The sequence below is a fragment of the Sinohyriopsis cumingii genome, chromosome 6 (assembly GCF_028554795.1).
Source record: "Sinohyriopsis cumingii isolate HCF-2022 chromosome 6, ASM2855479v2, whole genome shotgun sequence".
In the NCBI taxonomy this organism is placed as follows: domain Eukaryota; kingdom Metazoa; phylum Mollusca; class Bivalvia; order Unionida; family Unionidae; genus Sinohyriopsis; species Sinohyriopsis cumingii.
The window spans coordinates 166,249,443-166,269,003 of NC_142966.1; the positions used below are offsets into that span (position 1 = coordinate 166,249,443).

The following is a 19,561-nucleotide window of genomic DNA, read 5'->3' on the forward strand; positions in this document are numbered from 1 at the left end:
AAGATTCAAGTTAACTAACAGTAAGAATATCTTTTTTCTTCAAACAGGTAATGGCGATTGCATCAAAAATGCTAAGATCAGCGTCAAAGTTTTCTAAAAGTCATACATGAAGAGATGATACATTACAGGACTTTTTGCTGGAATGATATAGCAGGACTCCAACACACATTTCTTTATTATATGTTTAATGTATACGGCAAAAGTCATTTCTATCTATTGCTGACGACCATTACCCATTTTTTTACGACAATATACCCATTAAATTAACAATATGTTGATACTACTTTGTTCACAGAATGCAACACTAACATAACCATCTCAGTAAGGAAGGCGATCTTTTTTCCATAGCAAGCTGTAACTGCTTTGTTCACAGAATGCACACCTGCCAACCCAAGCAAGACCATCTCAGTAAGGCAACTGAGATGTACTTCTATTGTTAATTCAGAAAACATATATTTCAAAAGTTCAATATTCAAAATTGATGCATTAACAGTAAACATGTTCAACTGAAAAGTTTCTGAAGTACACATAGACCTTATTTACCTCTAGTACAGTTGCACAAATGTCATTTCCATACCAATGCAGCCCAACGGCTTGTTGCTATCTTTCAACTTGATGTAATTCTTGGACCATTTTTTTTCCATTTCACATCACAATGGCAATCATATCTGCTGCAATGAGACCTACTCAGATAGACATGTGATGTCCAATAAGTGTGTACCTTGCTTGCATTATTCACAAGAATCATTTTTATTCATATGTGCCAATTATTATTAGCACTTTTTAAGACGCTTATTTTTCCTTTTGTCTTCATTTTGCTGGATGCTATTGAAAAAATACTGTCATCAGCAGTTTGATCATGCAGATGCTTTGCATAAAAAAATATGTGCAACTGAAACCATCTGAGGTGCTACTTTAGAGTCAGTCTGGTTCCCTAACTCCACTATACCTAATAAGACACCTGGATTCAACTCAAACACGGATGAGCTAATCAATCTGGATTTGACCACAACAATCAAATTTACATTGCTTTTGCTTTTATTCTGTAAATCCATATTTTAAAGAGTCATCTTCATGAAACTTGTGTCAAAACTCTAGGGGTTGGCATGTCTGGGGATGGGATAATACATGCAGATTAACTGTTTCATATCAGTTGGACAGACACTCAAATTAGTACTAATCTTAATGGTCTGATGATATAAAAATATGGATTTTCCTAATGTGAATGGGGATGTACTGAGTCTGAGCAAACCACCTTGCCAAAATCTAACTGGAGTATAAAAAAGACCTGTGAACCCCATATTGTACTATTTCATTTTTAAATTGGAGCTGGAGCTCTTTCTGTTTACTCTCAATGACTTCAGAACAAAAACTTATCATAGATTAATTTAATTTCTTATGTATCCACTCAAAGATATTAAGTTGCTGCACAATTATCTGCTTTATTACTAACTACTTCAGAGAAGGAGTAAATTTGATTATACATGTCCTAGTTCTGCAAATATCATAATCTGAACTCCTGGACTAGCTGATCTGTGAGATGTTAGATAGGGCTGACATGATTTTGTACTTAGCTTTCTTGTCTTTGTGTGTGTGTGTGTGATTTGGATTTTTAACGCAGCCTTAACAATTTTTAAGTCATACTGCTATGATGTCTGCAATGTGGCAGTTTATAGTGATGTCTAGCACTGGGGCATCATGCCACAGACATGTAGCATGATGTCCCACACAGTCACATTATCCTGACACTAGGCCGACCAGTCATAACACTAACATCTTAATGTTGAGCACCAAGCAAGGCAACTGTTAGTAACATTTTTATAAGTCTTTGGTATGACTTGGCCACATTCCGCATCCGAGGCGGCCACTCTAACCACTAGGCCACCGGAACAGTCTCCTGTCTTTGTAATGTCCCACATCAAGATCTGCTTCATCTTCCTAAATGCAATGGAGTTTGGTTTTGGTGCTTTAAGTTAAAGTAACATATAAGTAGGTTATTCAGAGCTGAGGCAACTAGAGTAATGTGCCTTGCCCAAAGACACACCATGGTAGCTGACCCAGAATGGTCTGAAGGCAGGAATCAAACACACACATTTTCAGTTGAATGTCCAGCACACTCACCACTAAGCAACCACAGCTCCCCCAAAATTCAATGGCCATTTTTTCTCCCATAAATACTTTCACCCACTGTATTATTAATGGCTACTTCTACAGAAGACAAAAAACTGCTTGAAAAATTGGTGAGCATAAAACTAATACCTTTCTGTCCATGGAGGCAGAGAGCAGCCTGTCATGTGTTGGTCCTAGTGAGCAGATATTGAATACAATCCTGGCATGACTAAAACTGGCAGATGGGGCTGACATGAACTTGCACCTTTCCTTTCCTGTCTTTGTAATGTCCCACACCAACATCTCTCCACTGAAATATATGTAACATGCATTCTAAAAAAATGGCAAGTAAATAGCATCTGGTCAAGAACACAGAAAGCAGAGGAACCCACCTGCATCATACAGTAGAAAGAATATTACAGCATGCAATATCAGTCTGAATAACTAGAAGAAAGTTCATGGCATGCCATCACAAAATGCTCCATTTTGTAAACTGTCTAATTTAGATTCAAAGCTATGTTACTAGTGATATTTTACTTACCACCACACACATTTTTTACATCTATTTCCCCCACCCTGCCTTTGGAGATTTACCTAAGGGCAAAAACCCAATATTCATTACACATATGATGTGCCTTCCCATTATGACTACATGAATAAAGTTGGTAAATAAAATAAAAATACATAAAACCTCTCCATTTCATCTATAGCACCATAACAAATTATTCAGATCTACATGACTCTCATTTCAGCCTTTGAAGGTTTACAAATTATCAAAATTTGTTCCAGGCTGCTATCAAAGACATCTGAACTTATATCTGTACTTATTATTTTGGTCATTTCCTATTTGTTTACCCAGTGACTAAAGGGCCCCCTGAGACCAAAATGACATTGCAACATGCATGCTAAATCTATAGTTAATTGAGAACTGTGTGCCATAAGGAAAATGAAAAACTAAACAGAAATAAAGGGCAAAGGTATACACATAACCTTCTAATCCTGCTCAAAGGTTTGAGCATGGGGTGAGGAGAGACCATCCAGAGTTTGAAAGCCACATCAAGAACATGAATAAAAAAGTTACTTTTTAACCTTTTGACCCCTGGTCTTGGACCCCAAGGTCATTGAGAGGATCAAAATCAATTTCATATGTAAATACTCTCAAACACCTTTGATTTCACCTATAATGCCATGACTTGTTGACGTCCTATTGTTTGACTCTATTCAACCCCCACCCACACACATACATCAAAGACCTTCAGGCCAATCCATAAAAAATACAAGCTCCATGCATGCTATATCTTGAATAAATTAAGAACCATACCAAAATGAAACTCATTAGCATAAAAGAGAAGAAAAACTTTTAAAGTTTGTGTATGCTTTTTTAACCTTAAGCCTTGAGTTGCAGAGAAATTCACAAACTTTACGGCAAATCTACACCTTATAGGAAAGACGTGCTATGTTTGATTGTTGTATCATGTATTTCCATGATCTGCAGAAATCTGTTGAAAACCAATTGTTATGACTTTCCATTTTGGCAAAGTACATACAAGATTTTCAAGATGGCTACTGTGGTGACCAAATGGACCAATTAGACACAGAAAGAATTCTTCTAGTGAGACTGCCAAGTCATTATTAATTTCTATTTAGGAGGCGTAGCAATAAGGTTTCCAAGATGGCTGCTGTGGTTTCCATACTGGATGTCAGAGTGGCACTATTTTCATTTAGGATCAACCAAACATCATAATAAGTCTTTAAAAAAATCCCATGTTTATATGACTATCCATTTATGAGGAGTAGCCATGAAGATTTTCAAAATAGCCAGTATAAAGACAATATGGAATGTCTAGTCAGCACCATTTTCATTTAGGACTAACTAGACATCATAAAATGTCTTCTGGTGTAAACCCCAAATAAATGACTTTCCATTCATTCAGGAGAAGCAATAAGATTTTCAAGATGGCTGTATGGTGAACATATTGGATGTCAAATTAGCATCATTTTCACTTAGAACCAACTACACATCATAAAAAGTCTTTAAGTGAAAACCAGGTGAGGAGTAATGACAACAAACTTGCAAGACAACCAATGTAGCTGCTATGTTGGATTTACAAAAAGTGAAACCATTTTCATTTAAGACACTCTAGACCTCATAAGAAGACTTCTAGTGAAAGCTCCATGTCAATATGGCTTTCCATTCTTTCAGTGAAAACCATACGTTATGACCATCCATTCTGGAGGAGTAATGACATATTGGATGTCCAAGTGAAATTATCTTCATTTAGGGCCCACTAGACATCAAAAGAACTCTTCTGGTGAAAAGCTCATGTCAATATGACTTTCCATTCTGGAGAAGCAGCAATAAGACGATAACATGTGTTGACCGTCTTTTCTACATGCCTATAAATTTGAAGAGAAAGTCATAATATTAAAACTTCTCCATGAAAGCAAGCAATAAAGAAAAAAAAAATATCTAATTTGACAACATACTTAAAGGAGCTTGAAACCAGCTGTTTGGGTCTCCCTATGGGCCAGCACAATGTCAACCAGACTTTGTTTCTTCCCTGGTTATCTCCCCTGTTGCTGCGGCCCCATGAAGAGGTTGGCAGCTTCATTTGCAAGAGTTGTCTCCCACTGACAGTACTCCAGATGCGTACGGTTCTGTCCTGACTTCCAGATGCAAGTAGGTGACCATCTGTCCCAAATCCCTCTTGCATCTTTTTAGCCATGGTCTGATTATAATCTAGAAGAAATTATTGCAAGACAGTGAAAACTGAAAAATCTCCAAATTGTATTTGATAACTTTTAGCATTTCATTAGAGTATAACTATTTTACTGATGATTTGAAAAGCTAATAAAATCTGCTAATCACCAACCTGGGACAAGATAAACAGAAGGACCAAGTTGTCCATATATCACTCACCTACTTACATAACACTTGTAACCAGTTCAATAAGCAGGCTTATGCAGTAATGAAAGAACACAATCCATGTAAACTGTCTCACAAACTTTATATCATTTTGATTCTCTCTTACTCATAACTGAATTCATCCCTAAGCTTGAAATAAACTCACTGCCAGTTTTATAGAAATTGGATGAGACATTCAGTCTCTAGATCTAGAGATAACAAGCTCAGGGAATCAGTATTAAGATATCTCATCCTTATGTGCAGACCTTACTTAATCTTAGAACATGTCATTGACTGTGATAATATCAGCTTTTTTACTAAATGAGATGCAATCTAATTGGAACCAAGTCTCCATTGTGGCAAAAAGCTTTACCAATCAGATAAATTCCATTTCATAATTATCATAGTTAACCAAGATCTCAATGACAATAGCCTATTTACCAAGCCTGATAAAAATCCTACTTACAAAATCTCTAGAATGGTATAAAAACAGCTATTCATATGCAAGATCACCATATTTAATATATGCACACATCTTGTTTACATTTCAACTCGACTGAGATACTGACATACAATAGATGACCCACACATGGCCACATCAGTCATATCTTAAGCTAGGCCTTACAGCCAAGTTAAGTAAAAAATCTACTCTGCAAGGAAAAATTATTTGCAACCTGTGCAGTCTGATCAAATTGTAAATTTGGAGAAAAAAAATTATCTCGCCTTTTTCCAGCCCTTACTGAAATGGGTTCAGATTAGAGTCATGAAAAGCAAACAAAAGTTATCAGTGGAGATATTACAAAAGCTAAAGGCAAAAATTTATATGCAGTAAATCATGACCACCAGTCCATGGTACATATAAGATTTATCATTACTTCCTGAAAAGCACTCTTATATGATTTTTATAAGTCTTTGGTATGACTTGGCCGGGGATCAAATCCACAAACTCCCACATCCTAGGCGGACGTTATTAACATTACGCCACCAGAGCGGTCATACACAATTGTTATAGCATTCATGTCTTTGGTGAGAATGAATTGTACCATATGATAAATTCATCTATTTTGGGAACCAACTTTTCACATTTTACAAAGAATGGGTTTCTATTCAGCACTGAAATCTCTGGTGTTATTATCTTGACCGTCTTCACCATCCAAGGTTCCAATATCTTAACCCTATCTACACTATGGCGGATTGAGCAGATATTTCTGTGCTTTGTGTCTGTGAATTTCACTGGATGTAGCAGCAAGCAAACGTATCCAATTAAAAGTCTGTTGTTCAAATCTGAACACTGTTCCTACATGATCGAGATATGGGTAGCACATAACTTGAATGGACTCATAAATTAGCAATTTTCCACTGCCAGTCCATGTTTGTACAAATACCTTTCTCCTAAATACACCTGTAATGGCTCCTCTCAGGTACACAGTCATACCTCCAATGTTAAACTATCAAAGGATCCTACTGAAGTGATTTGCCTCCACCATTTTTTGACCAATATATGGTATAATGGTACCAATTGCACAAGTCCAGGTGGGCGGAGCTTAAGGTGTATGGAACATTGTATTCAGAATTAAAGAACAACACTAGCTGTGATTGGTGCATTACGTAAGAGTTGTACTTTCTGTTTGGCTTAAAAAAATGTTGAGCCTCTTGGCAACATGTGAGTTTGTGTTAATTTCTACCTAGATCATATTTTGTATTTTTTATGACTTTTTTTAAAATATGGTACACATGGCTGAAAATGTGTTTGTTGTGACTAGATAACTCTTACCCCTGTCTAGTTCCAGTAGAGTTATCTCTCTTAAATGCAATAGAGTACCTGGTTATGTCATTGTCAAATTGACAATCTAGCATTGTTCTATATGACAGTGTGTGACATGCATGCCCAAGTAGGACAGAAAGTATATTTATTTCACAAAACATTAGCATTGAGGTATATGGAAAAACAATTGGTACCGTGATACCATATGATGCAACGCTGTTGCGTGCTATTGGTTAGTTGGCATTACATACTAAGGGAGGCAGCTCATGAAATCCAACAAATGTTGCAAGGACAAAGCACTAAAATATCTGTTCAATCTGCCAAAGATAAGATAAGGTTAATACATCCTAACCTTGACTAGAGAAGATGTATCTTGACAGATGGGATACATAATAGCTGCATCCTGAACTCATGATCTATGGCAACCTAAACAAATAAACACAGACATAAATTATGCCTTATTTCTATGCAAATTTGCCTATCAAATTCATTTATTCTGTTGGTACCAATGTTTGTGGTTTGGTGAAAATTATATTTTGTCAGTACCGATGATCATGTACTGAGGAAGGGTTCTTATTGCTTTATTGGAAATGCAATGTTAATATAATATCTAAGTTTCTGGATAAGTAACAACCACAAAAGCCACGAAATTCCACATCTTATAAAGAATCGTGAATTCACAGTACATGTATATTGGTAATTAACCAGAAACAAAATTACAACAAAAACCCAGGCATGACAGTATTGCTCAATTTCACTTTAATAAATCTCACATGACAGACCATCAATCTCTTGTAGCAGCACAAAATAATAATTGATACTTTGGTATTGTTATTCTCCATAAGATTATCATATCTAAGACAAAAGAAATTAGCATTTATTATGACTATTTGTCTATTTGTTTTTATTTTACTTTTTCCTTATCATCTTATGGTTATCTTTTTAGTCCTTTAATAGTCTGTAGCAGTTTGAGCCTCACATTCAGCCAATGTGGGTATATGAGAAAGAGTGCCATCAGCTTCTCACGGGTTGGTGGTTCTTTCCGGGGTTTTCCCAGGTTCTTCCTCCACCATTAATTTTGGCCGCCATGTATAGCCTATCGTGTGCTGAAAAATGGCGTTAAACCCAACAAAAAACAACAAAAAGTCCTTTAATAAGCTATAAACATGTTGTATGTTGCCAAATCAGTCAGTTACATATAAACTTTGATACTATTTAGCTATCTATATATTCATGTAAAGCAGTATTAGGTCAGTATTATAATGTTATTTACACACAAAATAACTAATTAACTGGACATCGGTTTCTTTAACAATGATTCCAGAATCATGACATGGATTAGCTCATCACACAAGATTAAAGGATTACAGGTCTTGGTGACCCAAAAAAATCAGCATGATACCCAACGTATACACAAAAAGAAAATCAGAAATATTATTCAAAGAAAGACAAACATATAAGAAATCACTGAGTGTATATATGTGTGTGATTTGGATTTTTAACACAGCTTTACAAAATTTCCAATCATATCAATAAAATGTCTGCAGTGTGGCAGCTTAAAATGATATCTAACACCGTGGCATCATGCCACAGACATGTAACATCATGTCCCACCCATTCATGTTATCCTGACACCAAGATGACCAGTCCTAACACTAACCTCTGAATGCTGAGTGTCAAGCAAGGCTGCTGCATACAATTTTTATAAATCTTTTGGCATGGCTTGGCTGGGGTTTGAACTCACAGCCTACCGCATCCGAGATGGATGCTCTAACCTAAATCACTGTGAGTGTGTACGTGTCAAAGTCAAGGCCAATCACAATATAACTGGATCCTAATGATTTTTTTTAGAGAGACAATGTGCAAAGATATCCCAGTAAAAAAAAGAGAAAATGAGCTACTGAAGAGCAAAGCAATGTGAGAGAAAGTCTTTTTATATGCTTACAGACAATATAATACCAGTTGTATGTAAGTAATTGATGGTGAAATGTCACCACACTTACTTAATTACTTTAAGGACTACAGAATGCAGACCCAAGAAAGTGAGTTGTCATGAGTAAAAAAATAAGAAAACATGGATACAAATGACGAATATCTATGTTATTGTATTTTCACTTCAAAATAAAAACTACATTCAATTAAAAAATGTAAAGTTTGACCTACATACAGCTTTAAGACTAAACAATGTCAATTAAAATCACATTAATTAAATCAATACAGTAGACAAATTCACCCCTATTTTTAGCAGCTACTCAATCTTAGTTACATACTTCAGACTGATTATATATTCACCGGTCCTTACCCACTCCAAAAGTTTCCAAATCTGCAATATCTGGCACATCTGTCTCCTGCTGACTTTTAAATTCCTCCCCAGGAATGGGGCACCATGCAAGACTGTGCACTTCCTCATCATGGCCACGCATCTTGTTTAAAATCATACCAGCTTTCTTCACATCAATCAAAAGTATCACACCATTTTTGTACCTTAAAATACAATGATTTAATAATCAACTCTTTTTCATAACACATAAGAGGTAAATGCTGCAATGATGAAGATAATGATGATGGTGCTTATGGAGGTGGTGTTGGAGACAGTGATGATTGTATGTTGTACTAACATGCAGAGTCTGATATATATTTTCAGTTTTTCAGCTCTATGCTTTCCTTTGACTATGTTCACCCCACATCTAGCCTTGGACTGATGTTTGGTATAGTTGTAAGACTTTGACTATGTCCACCCCATCTCTAGCCTCGGACTGATGTTTGGTATAGTTGTAAGACTTTGACTATGTCCACCCCATCTCTAGCCTCGGACTGATGTTTGGTATAGTGGTAAGACTTTGACTATGTCCACCCCACCTCTAGCCTTGGACTGAAGTTTGGTATAGTGGTAAGACTTTGACTATGTCCACCCCACCTCTAGCCTTGGACTGATGTTTGGTATAGTGGTAAGACTTTGACTATGTTCACCCAACCTCTAGCCTTGGACTGATGTTTGGCATAGTGGTAAGACTTTGACTATGTTCACCCCACCTCTAGCCTCGGACTGATGTTTGGTATAGTGGTAAGACTTTGACTATGTCCACCCCACCTCTAGCCTTGGACTGATGTTTGGTAAGACTTTAATGGACATAACTGGGTTGAGTAGTGGAGAGGTTTGAGTATATACTTTATCAATGGCTGGTGTGGGGCAACAATGAAAGCCTCCTGCAATGATAGTGACAACTGGACAGGTGAAGCTATTCTGGCTAGGTAAACTAGGCTTGGAGTTCAGCCATGTATTGTTATAGTATCACTGAAAGTCTTAGATGAGTAATATGCACTGGACACAGGAAAATATAACTGGTACTCCTGGGTCACTTCAGAGCCAGGACCAGTGATAGAATGGTTGTGCCAGTCCATTGTTGCCTACTTACAGTAGCACTAGCAATGGACATTGTGGCAGACCTGATCTCCAAATCCAGGGCTAACTGTGCTGAGAATCTGTGACAAAGCCAGGCCTGGAAGTGGCATGACGAGGTGTAGGTTACCATCCTTATCTTGGGTCTGGAGCTAGCTAGGTATTTTGTAGTTTTTATTTTGTTGGTTTTAACAGCACTGTAATTAACATATGACTCACAACATCATGATGTGGAAACGAGAACCAGCTCACTATACCAAACACACTTGGGGTAAGTTGAGACAATGCCAGGAATGAAATCAGCTGAACTCAAGATGATGCTGGGACTTCAGGTAATTACATGTGTAGTGATTATCTTCAGACAGATTAAACATTTGACATGTGCTACAACTAATCCTGCCCAATGTTAGCTGTAACTAATGTGAACATAACAATAGCAAATACATGCAAAATAAAATTTACAGTGAAGTGGGTGATTTAAAAAAAGAATGCTAGAGAAAATTACATAAATGATCTAATTACTGAGAACAAGTTATCATGTACATTGAAACAAGATTCAAGTAAGGTCAAGGACTGTAATGTATTCTATCTACAGAATATGGGGGTAGTGAATAAAGTTGGTATCAATCAGCCTATCCTACAACAAAATAGACAACTAAGATGCAAAATATTTGTATACAATGTTGAGCAAAATTTAGTGAAAAACAATATTGAGTATACAAATATTGCATTGCTTGGCTAGTTGAGTTTTTACAGCACTTTCAACACACCACTATGTCATGCAGAGGAAATGTGCGCTAAACACTTTTTCAATGATAAACCAAATCAGTCAACAGTGGCAGGCAATCAACCTTATACCCTTGGATATGGAGTCCAATAAACTGAGTCTGGATTCAAAAAAGCTTCATTTTACATTGCGTACTGCATTGACTAGATACATGCACAAAAATAGACTGGTGTTTCCCAGACATCCACCCAATCAGACCTTACCACTGCCTTAGTAGGCCCACCCCTTTAACTCTTCCCTTCTCTCTTCATTAAATTAAAGTACCTTCTGACATCTTTGTGGGGGTGGGATCTATCAGTTTATTCCCTGTACAATAAAGATATGCTGTTGTCAAAAAGATAAGATCTATATTCCATCGCTACCAGCAGGTCCTTAGGTTTCAAAAAATGTCCTTTGTGCCACAAAAACCCCGTCATTAAAAAAGAACCCTCCTGCAATGGTGCCAAATTTGACAACCACTCTCAAAATATTCCCAGGCACTGCATCATTATGTACAGTTCAAATTATTCCCAGGCAATGCATCATTATGTACAGTTCAAATTATTCCCAGGCACTGCATCATTGTGTACAGTTCAAATTATTCCCAGGCACTGCATCATTGTGTACAGTTCAAATTATTCCCAGGCACTGCATCATTATGTACATTATGTACAATGTAAAATGAAGCTTTTTTGAATCCAGACTCATATATATATTTATATTATATATATTAGTTATATGTTTTATATTTATATTATATATATTATATACATAGCTAATATCTGAATTTTAAATTTTGCTCCTGTGCAATGCTCTATGAATTACATGTTACTGTAGGGAAGCAAAACAAAACCATTCCAGCTTGCTTATGTGTAGATGGGAATGAAATTTCACCTCACCCTACTGCTAGATGTGACTTGTCCAACGGTGAGGCTGCCAAACAAAAAACTGCAGATTTCTCTGGATAAAGAAAAGCCTGTCGGTCTTCCACATACTCCCAAACACCAATTTTCCCACTCTCATCTCCACTGAGAATTAAATCTGCCTGAACTGGGGACCAGCATACTGCCATAATTTTAACCTTAATAAATGAAATTGAAAACAAAAATAAGATATGATTTGCATGATGCAGAAACAAGAATTTCATTCAATAGAAAAGAACATGTTTATATATTTGAATTTATTTACATAAAAAACAATTAAGAATTCAACACTTATAAAAACATTTGCCATGAAAAAGATAAAGAAAATATTTTTTAAATGTGCATACAAGTATACTTAATTACAAAGATAACACACTCATCCTCAAACCGCTCTATGTATCAATTTATTTACCAGTTTTCATCAACTGTACTTTACCTGACTGACAAGAAAGACTAATATATACTTCAACTGTACCCATACATTACAGATGCCCCTGCCAATATGATGCAACTGAAGGACAAAGTTCTAAACCAAACAGGGGCCATGACTGATAAATTTTGCCAGAAAAAAAAAGAAAATCAAACATGACCTAGCTCCTCTTAACACATTAACCCATGGCGACAAGTTAACGTGGCAGGAGGTAGTAGCCTACTGCCAAGCTCTATAGCGTCATGGTCATGCATATACACTAAAGTGGGTGATAATATAGAAAGGTAGACAGAAGTAGCTCTACAATGATACCAAATAATCTGGAATTTCTAGTTGCACTACAAAATACAGAGGGAAAAACCTCATTTTTGGACCTGATTTTTTTCTGCCCAAAACTGATCTGTGGTTAGAATCCGATTTTGTGTCTGGATTTTAGACTTTTTGGTCTCAGACCTAAGGCAAACCAGTATGAACTGCAAGCAGACAGATGAACCTTTGGAAAAAAGGTAGGATAAGATGGGCATTTGGAATAAGGAGTGGTCTCAATACAAAAATAATGTCTCCGTTTAGCACCCAATGAAAAGAACTCCAACTTTTACCCTTCTGCTCATGTGCGAGCCAAACAGGCAATGAAAAACGAGGTTTCTTAAACAACAAGGCAGTATGTTATTGAAAGATCACCTGGGATTTGTGTTTTCGAATCTATTCAGAAATAGCTTTCAAAATGTGTTTCCTACTCGAATTTCAGGCAAAAACAACAAAAACCTCCAGGGGTTAATGCATTAATGGGGGCATTCTGATGTCACCAAATTTGAATATTCCTTGCATATTTAATCACTTGTGCATCGACATTGCACATAAATTACAAATTTAGCCATTCCTTGACGATTTGTAAAAACAGAAAGGTAGACAGATGTAGCTCTACAATGATACCAAATAATCTGGAATTTCTAGTTGCACTACAAAATACAGAGTGAAAAACCTCATTTTTTGAGAACTGATTTTTTTTCTACCCAAAACTGACCTTTGGTCAGATTCCAATTTTGTGTCCGGATTTTAGACTTTTTGGTCTCAGATCTAAGGCAAACCAGTATGAACTGCAAACAGACAGATGAACCTTTGCAAAAAGTAGGATAAGATGGGCATTTGGAATAAAGAGTGGTCTCAATACAAAAATAATGGCTCCATTTAGAACCCCCCCCAAAAAAAAACTCCAACTTTTACCCTTCTGCCCATGCGTGAGCCAAATAGCCAATGAAAAACAATGTTTCTAACACAATTAGGCAGTATGTTAAGGAAAGATAATCTGGGATTTGGTGTTTTTGGATCTATTCAGAAATAGCTTTCAAAATATGTTTCCTACTCGAATTTCAGGTGAAAATGACAAAAATCTCCAGGGCTTATTGTGTTAATGTAATGCATCATACTAAATTAAAAACAAAATTTGAAGTGTAAAGTTATAAGTTAAATGGGTCATAACAACTGGCCTTTCCTAATGGAATGCTTCATAAATTTTTCTTCAATGCATTTAAGTCAAAGCTCAAAAACTAGATTGCATGATGCCAGAATGTCTCTAAATCTAAATCAGGTCTCTACCTTACTCTGAGTTGCCCAACATAATTATCCCAAAAATAAAGTTAATTTACCCAAGAACAATTTTCATTTTGAAATTCTTGAAAGACATTGATAAATTATTAATGTTCAGCTCCCAACTGGTACTACATCTGTGTCTTCCTCCATCGTACAAAAGATTAATTGGACTTAAACCTATAAACTTTATGAACATTGCAAAACACATGACTGATGGGGGACATTACTATGTTATACTTCCGTGACCTTAAAATATATAATAGAAAGGAAGTTAAACCAACAATCTGAGTACAATTCAATAAACAATTTATATCTCTAAGTTGTAAACTGAACATTTAAAAGGAACTTACAGTATTGTGAACTAAATCCCAAATAATCCTGTCACAAGTCCAAAAAGATAGAATGTTCCAAACAAATTCAAATAGTCTTGAATGTTTTGACATATCACAGTGATTTAATCCAGAATGTCTTTGAGTGAGTACTCAAAAATCCAAAAGTCATGTTTTAGTCCAAAAGTCAAAATCTAATTAAAACCAGATCTCCACTGACCTGGGTTTCAATCTGACAGAGACCACTAAGGGGTCATGTTCTGGTGACTTTTAAGTTAACCAATGGAAATGCAACTTTCAGAAATGTGAAAGTGAATCAAAACATTGGCACACAGTGATGCTCCTCAGTCTCCCAAACATGAAGATATAAGGCTTCATCTGATTGGCTGATAAAATTAATGATTATGGTAGCAACATAGGTTACTAGAACATGCTCCCTAAGTGGTCGCTGTGGACAGTGGAAACCTGATTTTAATCAGATTGGTCCAAAAGTCAATGAGCACTTTGTAATTCCAGTAAATAATTTAAAGAAATAACTTCTGACAAAATATATCTGAACACAACTATAAGTGATTCCACAGACAGATTTAAACCAGGAATGAATAAATGCTAACCAAACCTCTTTATATACAACCCCCACTTGACCTGTGATGTAACAGATTTCATACAGGAAAAAACCCACTAACTTGTAAACAAGGTCAGGTCTTGAACTCAAATTCAAGTAAACATCTGGTTATAATCATGACAAAAGTAAGGCTGGCATAACTCTCAATCAAAGAAAAATTTAAGTAAACGATATAGATATGCATAACAACATTTTCTGCTTCCCACATCAAATTGGTTATTAATGATTAGCAGTCACTTGTACTGTATGAATAATAATGAGCTATCCCTCACGCATGCTGACTTGGTAATGCATCACTGGTGGATTATATAGAGAATTTAACTTAAAAATGTGATTGTTTGACAACTACCATAACCAAGGGGTTTAGGAACTTAAAAAAGCCATGAACGCAATGTAACTCACTCTAAAGTTGTTGTTGTTGAGTTTAATTATAGTGGCGTGCGCACAATTGTGCATGTGCCACTTTTTTCTGACTGCACCGCAGTCTGCTAGTTGTTCCTGGGGAAGGGGATGGTGCCACCTCTCCCAGGCTTTTATGGATTCAAGGAACCCTGATAGTTTGGTCTCAATCTGTGGGTCCATACAGGTCCCTACAGTTGAATGGTTGGCTGTCATTAGTGGGAAGGAGAGCTTGGGAACGGTCCTGCTTGATTTACATCGCTGGTTTCTTGTTGCATTTGCATGGTGTTTCTTGCGATTTTTTTCTTCTTTTTTTTCTTCTTCAAAATGTTCTAAAAGGAGGGGAGATGCTCTATGCTGTTTATAGAGGTTCTTAGTAGAAATCATGTATGAAGAGAGATTTTTAAGGTTATTATGGTATTACTAGTCGAGGTGTTTTGGGTGTGTTTCCTACGTTATGTTATTTATAAGTTTTTAGATATTACCTCTTTAAGTTATTTATTAATTAATGTTTTTAGAGATTGAATGTTATTTATACTTTATTTAGCAAGAGACCGGAGTCATAGCCGATTACACGGTTCGTTAAGGACATCTAGGACCAGAATCCTAGCTGATTACTCGGTTCGGTAAGGACATCTAGGACATCCGATTTTGCGGTTTCCTTAGTTTTTTATAGGTGCTTTGTAAGTGAATTATTTATTAATACTTTTATAAAACTGAATGATATGTTATGGGTTTTTATGTGGTGGCTTCTAAATTTATTTAGCTAGTTACTGGGTCTTTTGGTTTTGTGGGGATAGTAATTATATTATTATTAAAGTCCATAAGTAACTCTGGGTATGTGTGTTGTGATCCAATCTCTTTTTGGTTTTCACCCTAAAGGAACTGACAAAATTACATTGTATTTTAATCTATTTAGTTCAAAGTATTGGTAACTGCTGGTTTTATTGCTACATGGAATGAGCATTTTCTGTACTTGTGATACATTTGAAATAATACAACATGAACTAATTATGAAATGTTCATCCACTGTTTTTACTAACTGATATAAGAAAAAGACCACTGTCTTTCCAACTTCATTTCACTTTTAAATTTGACTAAGAAACACGAGTTCAGAAAATAAAATGACTGGGTACCAAGTTTTCACCAGGACCTCGACAAAGCATTGCTTCAATAAAATCAACTTAAACCACATTGTGTGTAGATCAGGTCAAAGAATTTTTCTATAAAATATATTTTTTGTGAGGCAAATACACAAAAAATTAATCAATTTAAAGTATTTTTATATTGTGTAAGCAAAGCAGTGTTAACACTATATCAAAATAACAGTAAGAAAATATTGCCCTGTTGAGCAAGTGGCATTTGAATCAGGACATGTGATTGTTTAAAATCACTTGCCCTGTTTTTGTTTATATATAAAAAAATTGTTTCAACATTAAGTCCTTAAAAAGTTATTATTAGTGTTCTAAATACATTTAATTTTCCAGGCACCATATTTTAAAAAATTACTAATAAATATTCATAACTGAATATGACATTGACAAACAAGAATAACACTGGCCGAGTGGTCTAAAGCGCTCTTCATCACGGATCACTGCCGTCTCACCTCTGTCTGCGTAGGTTCGAGTCTCGGGCTCGGCCAATGTGGATATATGAGAAAGCTTGCTGGTAGCTTCTCGTGGGTCGGTGGTTCTTTCCGGGGTTTTCCCGGTTTCTTCCCCCACCATTAATATTGGCAGCCATGTATAGCCTATCTTGTGCTGAAAAATGGCGTTAAAACCTAAAACAACAACAACGAATAACACTATATGTATAGTTCCTGTCCATATATATCGGGACATTCAAGAATACTTGAATTCATTTGTAATAATAATATTCTAGACTTTTTGATTTGTGATTATGTACAATAAAACTGGAAAGATAATATGGAAACCATCTGGAAATTCTTTGATCTACTCAGTGATGCAAATCTGACAATTAATTTTGGTAAAATTGAGTTCTGCTGTGTGTGTGTCACACTCTAAGAGCATACTGTGGGACGTGGTCAAGTTAAATCATTAGAAGTTAAGGTCAAGGCCAATGTCTTATTAGTAAAAAAAGCAACTGATGTGATTTTTGGTTGTCTTGGTTATTATCAGAAACCTTGCTCAAATTTTTCCATAACTGCTGGATGTCAAATTTATTGAGTAAGAAATCAAACTTTAATTGTTTTGACAAGTGACAGCAAATTAAAGGCCATACTAATGAGCACATCACAGTTCTTAAAGCTCCAAATTTCAGTACATCCTTTCAAATGTCTGTTGTTGCAAGTGATGTAGAGGTTGGTGGGGTATTGATTCAAGAAGCGGTGTGAATCATCCAGTGTGTTATGTTTTTAAAAAAATTAAACAAGCATGGGAGAAATTATTCCACAATGAAGAAGGAATGTTTGGCTTTGATACTGGCTTTGTAACACTCTTAAATGTACATTAGTTGAGCTCCTTTGATTATTTTCTTCAGTGATCATAACCCCCTTACTTTCATGAACAAAATGAAAACCAAAAGTTCAGAGATTGTTGAGATTTAGTTTGATGCTGCAGGAATACAAAATAGTAAACAAATAACACGAAAAGATAATGGGCACAAGTTTCTTCAGATTTCTTTGAATAAAGTAAAAAGCAAATAATTCCTAGAAGTCAATGATCAACTTTCCACAAAACATGCCATAATATTATTTGTCTACATTGTTTAGACTGAATCAAGGATGCACATGAATTTTGAGCTTGATAATAGCAAAGAGCACTGCAACAGAAGCCAATCAACCGTTTGTAAACACACATATTTTGAACATACTTCTGAATTTTTAGTAATTATTCTAATATATAATCAACATAAGGCATGGGGTCAATTATCAAATATCATTACAATTACAGCTTGTTTGGCACTGATAATTACAAATATGATTATAATTACAATTGCTTTATATTTGCGTGTTATTTTCTTTGTTTTGGGTAGATATCATACACTATATCACTGAAAAACAAACAATTTGACATGTACATGATTTACTGACACTTTTGTTTATGAAAACTATTGTTATTCTTACAATTAGCAAGGATATAATTAGTAATTTTCTTTGTTGTAACCATTTATAATCATAATTACACTATGCAATTATATTGCCAGTGAGGGACAATTAAGCTTACAGAGCTTCCTGACATCCATGATTATAATTACAGCTCACACTACAATCGATTAAGGTTACAGTCATTATCAGCCCAATGCCTGTTCAACATAAAGATGATTGATACTTCAACCGATATTGTTATGCATGACTATGATGTGTGTGTAACTTCTATCCATGATTGTTGTTTGTAGTTTAAGCTAGTGATCATTTGTAAACAAATGTTTAGATAGCTAACTTTTCTCCATGGTTGTGTGTTGTACTTTTTATGGTAATTTGAAAACATGTTGGCATGGCCTTTTGACCTTAAAATGTACTGAGAGCTAAGTTATGACCCACATCCTGGTCATCTTATTATGTCTTAGGTTTTTAAATGAGGTTCAAATTTAATAATTCCTATTTTTATATCAGTCTGGAATCATTTACTATTGTGTTCGTTAATAATTTGAGAGGAATCATTCATTATTCATTGGCATTACAAAGTGCTCATTGGCTATTTGGACTAAAACTCTACTTTGGGATTATTGTGAATTCATTCAAAGACATTCGGTATAATATCACTGGGAGACATGAAGACTATTTCTGGCAGATCAGCTCATTCAAGACTTAATAATAATAATAAATAATAATGACCTTATTTAAAGAGGGTAACACAATATGCTAAAAACTAATCTACCTTGAGGCCCTCATACAAAGGAATTTATTTATTTAAGCTGTATCTCTGAAGCCACTGGATATATTGGGTTTGTAAGAAGGAAATAGAGTGGGCATTTCTAATCTCAACTGGAATACTATTCCAGAGCAGAGTTCCAGAGTATGGGAAACTTTTTTTAAATAACTCCTCATTTGGTTTGGGAATTTTATACTGTTTGGTAGACATGGATCGCTGGTGGGGAGTATTACCAGGTAGCCTACACTGGAATAGTGATTGTAAATATTCAGGAGCACTATTATGAGATATCCTGTACATTAATTTGGCTTTTCTCAAACAGATTCGGTCTTTAATAGGTAATATTTTTAACCTACCAGCCAAACTTTCCTTGCTTTCTTTCTGGATTGATATTAGCCTAAATGCTCTTTTTTGAAGATGTGCCAGCTTTGCCATGTTTTTATCATTTGAATTACCCCATACTGTACTACAGTAGTCCAAATAAGGT

The 19,561-nt window shown here is 35.6% G+C and overlaps 1 protein-coding gene across 1 annotated transcript in view; it reads right to left on the reverse strand.

Moving 5' to 3' along the window:
• The window catches only part of LOC149798474 (gem-associated protein 5-like), a 374,140-nt gene that overhangs the window by 348,622 nt on the left and 5,957 nt on the right, over window positions 1-19,561 (reverse strand). The window contains exons 2-5 of the mRNA XM_089963670.1: window positions 11,845-12,026; window positions 9,082-9,263; window positions 4,597-4,849; window positions 2,260-2,419 (exon numbers count right to left, since the gene is read on the reverse strand). Of these exons, the coding sequence (XP_089819796.1) occupies window positions 2,260-2,419; window positions 4,597-4,849; window positions 9,082-9,263; window positions 11,845-12,026 (777 nt within the window). The remainder of the gene's footprint in view (window positions 1-2,259; window positions 2,420-4,596; window positions 4,850-9,081; window positions 9,264-11,844; window positions 12,027-19,561) is intronic.